We start from the raw sequence: 8,628 nt of genomic DNA, 5'->3' as shown, positions 1-8,628 counted from the left end.
ATTTCTAAACGTTTTGTATGCTCAGGGTCCAGACCCACACAAACACCTCCCCTTGTCTCAACTCACCGCCATCTCCCCTCCTCCCTCCCAGAAAGGTATATATTTTGGGCCTTCGGCAGTTTATGGCCGACTTCCTTTGCGGGTGCAGATAGAGGGGGGCGGGTGGGGGTTGCTGCGTGTGGTGTGGTGTGGTGTGGTGAGGTAGGTGGGGGGGTCGTTTGGTGGAGGGAAAGATTAGAATATGATTAATACCCGCAACCATTAACCCCCAGCTGCAACAGGTAATGAACGGCCGCCATCCCGCATCCCCTTTCTCCCCAGCACCGTGTGCACACAACACACCATAATTGACTCATTATATCATTTGCCAGCCAGTTGAAGGAGAAGAGGGACGAGGGAGAGAGGGAGACGAAGCAGGACGAAACGAGTGGAGAGGGTGGTGGGTGGAGGGGGTAGTGAGGATTAAACCCCCGCCACCACCCCTATAGAGGTTTATTACAGATGGAATTGCCCTCTCCGGCAGAATTCAACTCCCAACAGTGCTAGAATGCGACCTGTGTGTGTGTGTGTGTTTGTGTGCTCTTCATCGCCTTCTGCGTATCACATCTCCTTGTACTTTTGGGTAAAAGCCAGGGGTCAAATAGCTCACATTGACATGATTATTGCATAGTCTGTACCTTCTCCTGCCGGCGCAGATTCCTGCTCGCTTTCCGGTTTCTGCCTCACTGAAACACGCTCAGGGCTAATTTAGTTGCCCATTGACTTTCAGCAGAGTCAAGGTTTGAATTAGTGGCAATATGCTTTTAGGGACCTATGGGCATTTAGGGAGTGCACTAAAGAGCTGCATCTCTGAAGCTGGGGAGGATAAGGAATGTGAGTGGTTCAGGGTCACACTGTTGAATTTATTTGTGTAGGAATGATGATTGCACAGACAGGACAGACAGACAGGACAGACAGACAGACAGAAGACGACCGACAAACACATAATTCAATACGGAAATTAAATGTTTAGTCAATAATCTGTCACTTTTCCTTTCTCAAAGTTCTATTATTAACAATTTATTTTGGGGAACTATTTTTAAACTTGTGATTAACAGGTTTGCTTGGCACCAGTGAGTATTTTCAGCATTTTGTACGTGGGCTTGACTTAGGACTAAATTCATTGTTGGTTGCAAGCTTTGTTGTGAAATTTGTTGCCAATAAGAAATAAAAAAATATCACCGAACAAAAGTTTTTTTGTGTTCTAGTTATTACCTTTGTACTTTCACACTTGTGTCTGGATCTAACTTTAAATGTAATTTAGAAGACGAGTGTTTGCATAAGTTTGTCATAATTTTATGTTTACGTTTGGGTTACTAATTGACTGTTTGGTTATTATTTTCTTCTTTTGAACTTGATATCCTTATTCGTTATATTTTATGGGAAACCATTCATTATCATTATGAATAAAATGCTTTATGCGCACTCCCCCCACACATGAAGGTTGTGCATTGTCAGTAATCTTATTCTTGTCTTAGTCAGTCATGTAAATATTCAAAATAACTTGAGTGGTTCTGTGTCTTTCCAGTTATTACGACGATGTCCTACTGCCTTAAACATGAAAATGCTACAAAACAGGTGATGGCGCTATCTCTCTGTCTCTCGTCTCTGTCTCGTCTCTCTGTGTGTGTGTGTGTGGTGTGTGTGGTGTGTGTACTCCCCCCCCGTCTCTCTACTCCACTTGATACATTTCAATGCTGTCTCTGGATGGGACCTATATAGCACCGTTATGATTCGTGGAGGCGTTAATAGGATCCCAAACGACATTCATTTCTCCACCAAGACAGACAGATGAGAATACTTTGCCCTTCCCGAGCCTCCAGGAACATTTCCCCTCGTCACCGTCATAAATCCCTGTCTTACTGCCTCTGTGTCCCTCCACCCAACCCCCCACATCCTGCCCCGTTCTCCGCCCCCATCCCTTTTTTTCTCCCTTCAGTCTTTACTTTGATCTTTTTAATGCTCCCTCTCTTAATCTGTCCATTTCCTTCACCATCCCTGTTCTCTGGATTCCTTCCTTTCCATTGATTTCTCTTTCATCTCTCTTCATCTCTTTTTTTTCTCTTTGCACACCTCCCTCCACCTCTGTCTCCTTGCAACATACAGTCATGCTTGACATTTCCACTTTAGAATCAGGGTCATTAGCCTCCTGCCGTCTATTCTCCATTTCTCTCTCTCTAACCCGTTCATTTACCATTCCAATCGCTCGTTTTTGTCGTGGGGCCGCCGCTACCCCCACCCCCAGTCGATTTTCCTTCCCGCTTCCTTCTGTTTCTTCTCTCTCGTCTATTTCCTCTTTCCTCCACATTCCTTCGTTCATTGGCTGTCATTTCTCAACCCAATCTTCCCTGTTTTCTCCTCCTCTACTCTTCTCCCTTCCTGCCTCCTCTTTTCATTTCCTTTCCCATTTGTCTCCCTCTTTTCTCTTTCTCATTCTCATGTACTGTCCCTTCTCCCTTTCTCTCTCTCTCTCTGAAGATGTCATTTAGTAGTTGGAGTTTTATCTAACAAGAAACATCATTGTTGTCTCCTGTGGGGTGGGGGGTGATTGGATTCAGAGGATGAAGAGAAAAGAGGAGGGGGGTGCTTGCTGAAAAATGAAGAGGGGAGGAGAGGAGAGATGTGGGCAAGAGAGAGGAATGGAGAGAGGGAGCATGGGAGAGGAGGAGAGCGGAGAAAAAGGAGGGAGGTGGAAGTTCCAGTCCGGAATCAATAAATTCACTTTAGAGGAGAGAATGGGGTGGGGAGAGTGTAGTGTTTGTATGATGTAACACACAAGCGCACACGCATTTCAACACACACACAGCTGAGTCTAGCTGTCAACAAGGACAAACAGCCTGCGGCATAATGATGTTGTCATTATCTTGCATGCATATCATGCTTGCCACTAACGGCCTTGTTGGGCTCGGTCTGAACATGTTTGTGTGTGTGTGTGTGCGTTGTTAGACATCACATGACAGCGTCTATAACACTGATAACTGCACTTAATACTGGGAAAGAGAGAAATGGAGTGAGGGCATGGATGGAAGAGCATAAATGGGTAAGTTTGATGGAAAGAAAGGATGGAAAGAGGAACCTATGGGCGAGGAGGGAGGGAGGGAGAGGAGGTAGGAGGGAAGGGAGGGAACGATTGAGAGGAGAGAGAGTTGAGTTTGCTACTGGGCTGTGTAGTAGAGAGATCGAGGGACAGACACACACCACAGCAGATCACTGACCCCAGCAGGAAACATACACACAATCAAGCATGAAAAATGCGACACAGGCCACACAATATACAAAACAACAGCATACACACTGATAAAAGATGGTGAATCTTTGCATCTCTCTCACACACACACACACGCACGCATAAACAAACACACGCTTCTCACCACACTCTGTGTGGGCTGGCTGGGAGGCACAGCAAGATGTTCATGAATATTTTAGCCAAACTCTGGCAGAGGTTTTCTTTGCATGGACCAATGTAAGCAGCTGAAATATTTACCACACTGGCCTGGGAGAAGCAAGGCAACTGTCGTGTGTTGTGTCTGTGTGTTGTCTGGTGTGTGTCTGTGGTGTGGGTGTGTGTGTCTGTGTGTGTGTCTGTGTTTGTGGTGTTGTGTGTGTGTCTGTGTGTGTCTGTGTTGGTGTTCTGTGTGTGTCTGTGTCTGATGTCTGGTGTCTGGTTGTGTGTGTGTGTGTGTGTGTGTTCTGTGGTTGTGTGTGCTTTCTTTGTTCGAGCTCAAATCTTGGGCTGTGCGAGTGTTTGTGTGTGTGTTTATTCATAACAGCGACAGTATTTTTTTTTTTTTTTGTTCCCTTCTTTCAGACCGAGATTGCAAGCGGCTCTTGAACGTGATCTGTGCTCAAGCTCTCCCATTCCTGCACAGGAGTGACACAAACCACACGCACAAAAACAGAACAAACGAACAAGCACAACCACACACGCACAAACACACACACAACACACACACACACACACACACTGTCCTGCACCCAGCCCTCTCTTTCGTCTGACAGCAGCCCACACAGAAGGCGTGCACATGCATTCACACAATAGCCAATAACTCACACACATGCGAAGAGCTGCAGACGGACAGAACTTCAAAGCACATTCCTCAATTGCCAAATGGTTGCATGAATTCCCGTGATTCCCAAAGCTAGAGTCTGAATACTTTTTCATACAAATTATGAAATGTTAATTTATTTTACAGAGGGAAAAAAGAACATTTGAATTTTAAGTCAAGTGTTTAATTTTGAATCCACCTACCTTCACTGACCTTTTGGTTTGTTCCACAGCACCAGCAACAGGTGGTCCAGGCTATGGAGCGCGCCAAACAGGTGACCATGGGGGAGCTAAATGCTTCGATAGGGGTACGTGGGCTCCCCCCTCTGCCTCATAGCGTGTGTACCTTATCCTCCCATTTATTTATATTCCCACCTTTCTTTTTCTTTTATGGAGGCAAACACCCATTGGCCAACTCTAAAATATGCAGATTTCTTTGTAATTTTTTTCCCCCATTCAAGTGGCCTTATCAGGTACAGGTGATAAGCAACAAGGTACCTGAACAGCATCAACCAAATATTGGCCCATTAAGATGTAAAATAGGTTCTAAATAATATTTCAGTTTGAGATATTTTTCACTTTATCTCTCATCACGCTGCAGAACTTTCCCTCCCCAAGAGCCACTGCCTTGACCTCAGCATTCTCCTCTCGTGCACATCGCAGCACTTAGTTCCCTATCTTTCCTTCCACCTTTCTTCGTCTTTGTCACTTCCTGGTGAGCCACTTCTTTCAGTGCTTGTAAGTCACCCAAATCTCTCTTTTGTCTCCTCTCTCTGTTCTTGTTCTGCTTTTCCTCTCTACAGCAACAGCTCCAGGCCCAGCACCTCTCCCAGCATGCCCAGGGTTTGCCAATGGGCCCACACCCATCAGGACTGCCCCACCCCGGCTTGGCGCTCGGCGGAGGTTCCGGCCTGCTGGCCCTGTCCGGGGCTCTCGGGGCCCAGCTGGCTGCCAAGGATGAGAGAGCACACCTAGAGGCAGCAGCCGCTGCCGCCGCTGCCGCAGAACACCACAGAGGTACAGAAATACTTTAAATGATGCTTGTTTACTTAGTTTTCTTTTAGTTTGTGTTTCTCAAAGCAAAAGGTGTAAAACTCTAGATGAGTTTAGGGCTGGGGCGAGAGTTGGATTGCATTCTTAGAGATGAAAACGTCTCGCTGAGGTGGGAGTAAAGTAAACAGCGAAGTTTGGCTCGATGGATTCTGATGATTGGCTTTCCTTTGGATTTTTGGCAGGGCACAGGAGTGTTGCTGATAATAACACTCCTCAGGGATTTTTTTCCACTGAGTCATCAGATGTACACTGATTTAAAGTGATGGCAGATAATCTTACATTTGTGTGTGTGTGTGTGTGTGTGTGTGTGTGTGTGTGTGTGTCCTTGTCTGCATTTCCTACTGTCCTGTGGGCTGACACCTGGATGTGTTTGGTGCTTCTGCCTGGATTGAGCAGACCGTGAAGCAGGACCAGTGAGTACAAATTGTTCACACTTATATCAAGTACACTTACACTCCTCCACCCGTTTGATGTTATAGGCAAATTTCAGTGTACAGCTGTGAAAACTATGGACAAGTCCAAGTAATAAGTTCTTTAATGTGGATATAAGACATATATGTACACGAAACACATTCTGACTAATTTTTAAGATTCAACTTTTTGTAGGCCAGGGCATCTCTGCAGCACTACAGTAACGCTGTTTTATCACACAGATTACCTTTTTTTTAAATTGCAGCTTCTGCGATTTGGATATTGGCCATAATGCACTTTCGATAATAGGTCTTTGCCACTTTGATTATTTTCTCTGGATATGAAATTAGCATAAAAGCATAAAAACAACAACTTATTGGCTTGAATTTTGCTTTCTTTGGCTTTTATACTGCAGGACTGCAGTCACTGATGCTGGACCCTTCATGACACTTAAGATCTCATCACTATATCACCACTACTATAAAATAATTCTGGATTAGAAAAAACTGCATCAGTGCCAAAGCACACTCAGGCAGCCCCACAGTCTTCTCTGCTCCCTTAAAGAAAACTTGAAGCATTCTCTTTCTTCCTCTCACTCCTACAGTGAGCTGGCCGATCAATGCCGGCTGATATTTTTTCACATTCATCTCTGCAGCTTATGAGCCTGACATGATTTATGCAGTCCCTCTCACCTCATTATCACCCTCTTCCGTCCTCTCTGCCCTCACTCCCTTTTTCTTCACTCCTCTCTCCTTCCTTCCTCCTTCTCCTCCTCCTCTCTGCAGAGCTCTCTGTCCAATGGGGATAAGGGTCGCCCAGCAGACTACCTCAGCAACGGCAAGAAGAGGAAAGCTGATGAGAAGGAGTTCATGACAGACTATGTGAGGCACTTTCATAACACTGTTAAATGTTTAAGTAACTGAAGGAAAGTTTCACCCAACTCTGCCAGCTCTCGTCCGATAAGACCAGTAGACTGTGAAGACCTGTGCTCTTTTTAAGACCGTAATTGAAATATTCACACTCCCTGATCTCATCACTGTAATATTGTGGAAAAGCAGATATATTAAGCATTGTAAAGGATTATTTTTAGTGCGAGATAAATTAATATTGGGCAGTTCTGCATTATCGCTTTGTTTGAGAAAACCTGCAATATTAAAAACAGCAGCGTCTTAGAGGATTTAACCTCTCCAAGTTAAACATCTAGAATTAATTGCGTTTGTACTGTCCATTGCATTTACTTTAAGCCATCTCATCTCAGGCAATAAAATGTCAAGATAAGATATTTCATTTTCCTCTATTTACTGTGTAACAAACTATAGCTCTCGAGAGAGTGCATTTCTTTTTTTTTAATAAGACTCTTTCAAACACACCTATTTGTGTGTGCGTGTTGTATATTTCTACATGTAATCTACATACATCAGACAGCAGAGCAGCAATATCTAATCTCACTTTCTCTTCTCTCACAGGGCAGCGATGCGGATAAGAGCGATGATAATTTGGTTGTGGATGAGGTTAGTAGGCGGCCGTCGGCCTCTGTTGGCCTCTGTTCACCGCTTTCATCTGCATACATCATGTAAACACACCCAGCAGGACCATCTGAATAAAGATAATAACAATAATAAACCCCCTAACCCACCTTTGCTTGCCCTTATTTCACAACGCATGCCACAAAGTCCGTATGCATACACACACTTGCTCTCTACACCTACAGGTATGACTGTTGAGGTTATATAAGTTTGTGAGTGTGGAAGAATGGATGGCAAGGTTGTAAGATGTTGGAAAATATTTTGTTAATGTAGATTTTAAAAAGCAAAGCAACTAATCAGCAACATCTATACATTCTTTAAATGATCATCTTTTGAAATCTAAATGAATACATGTGTATCTGTGTGTAAGATAAAACCAAGGTTGTTCCTGAAAGCTTTTACTTTGCAGTGTTGGGTAGGTCTTATTTTTCTGGTGCCAGGAAGTGACTTCTTTTATGTGCATTGCAGTTAGTTTGAAATCAATAAAAGGACAATAGTTTGCAAGTCATTCCTCATATACATACTGGTCATTAACATGCTTTTAGTGTCAGTGATGGAGGACAAAATCACAGTCCTTGTTTTGTGAAAAAGAATTACAGAAAGCTAATATGAGTATGAAACTATTTCTTTTTTTTTATAACATAAAACAGGAATTTCATACTAAGAAGTCTGCAACTTTGGAAAATACCCACATGATTTGTTTATAATGTGAATCATCAAATTAACTTAAATAAATAAACTTTGGAATAAAGAACAAGGACTGTTGATTTCGTCTTGTATTGGAGGAACGTTAGGAAGTGATTTCTTAAAGGTCATTATAAACGGTGGTCGTCATTACAGCAAGCAAAATATACTTTAATATTTAAATGGGCTGACTTGAAAAATTGTGAATCTGTCCTCTAAGTCAGTATGATTGAACAAGTTAATCAACATGAGAAAAAAAAACAATATTGGGCCAATATTTAATTGAATTGTAGGTGGAATGAACAAATAAATCAACATTTCTTTATTACTCTTTTGTGTAATGAAGTTTTATGTGTTTTGAATTCAGGACCCGTCATCCCCCCGCAGTGTGCAGTCCTACTCATCCAGGGAGAACGGCCTGGACAAGATGCCCCCGTCCCGTAAGGAAGGCCCCCCTCAGGCCAGCCCCACCTCCCTGGCCTCCTCCAGCAGCGCCGCCTCCCCGTCTCGTGGCAAAGAGCCCCCACAGGTAGACGCACACATCTTATTTGTGCAGAACATACCTGGTATATTTCAGTATAGGACACCAGTGTTTCCTTGCTCTCAGCACACGCTGTATTCTGCTGTTTTGTTTGGGTCAATAGCTCGTCTCTGAGTTATTACGCTGTATATTCAGCATTCCATATATTCAGTCGGGGCTGCTGACGTCCCACAGCCCTCCTCAGGTCCCATCTGCCCTCAGTCATCCTTACTGTCATTCTCTTTTTGTTTGTGTGCTTTTCTTTGCCATTCTCCTTCTTAATCCCTGGCAGACTCCATCCTTCACTGTTAAAATAATTTCCCCCATTTTATCTAATTCTAAAGACAGGG

The 8,628-nt window shown here is 43.7% G+C and overlaps 1 protein-coding gene across 1 annotated transcript in view; it reads left to right on the top strand.

Moving 5' to 3' along the window:
• Positions 1-8,628, top strand: part of tle2a (TLE family member 2, transcriptional corepressor a) — a 36,790-nt gene that overhangs the window by 22,658 nt on the left and 5,504 nt on the right. Inside the window, exons 4-9 of the mRNA XM_035653656.1 lie at positions 4,318-4,422; positions 4,888-5,101; positions 5,534-5,550; positions 6,334-6,429; positions 7,015-7,059; positions 8,126-8,287. Coding sequence (XP_035509549.1) covers positions 4,318-4,422; positions 4,888-5,101; positions 5,534-5,550; positions 6,334-6,429; positions 7,015-7,059; positions 8,126-8,287 — 639 coding nt within the window. The remainder of the gene's footprint in view (positions 1-4,317; positions 4,423-4,887; positions 5,102-5,533; positions 5,551-6,333; positions 6,430-7,014; positions 7,060-8,125; positions 8,288-8,628) is intronic.

This window comes from Morone saxatilis, unplaced genomic scaffold (assembly GCF_004916995.1).
Source record: "Morone saxatilis isolate NCDOM2014 unplaced genomic scaffold, NCSU_SB_2.0 Contig12, whole genome shotgun sequence".
Taxonomy (NCBI): Eukaryota; Metazoa; Chordata; class Actinopteri; family Moronidae; genus Morone; species Morone saxatilis.
The sequence above is the reverse complement of the archived record's forward strand: the minus strand, read 5'-3'. Positions and strand labels throughout refer to the sequence as shown.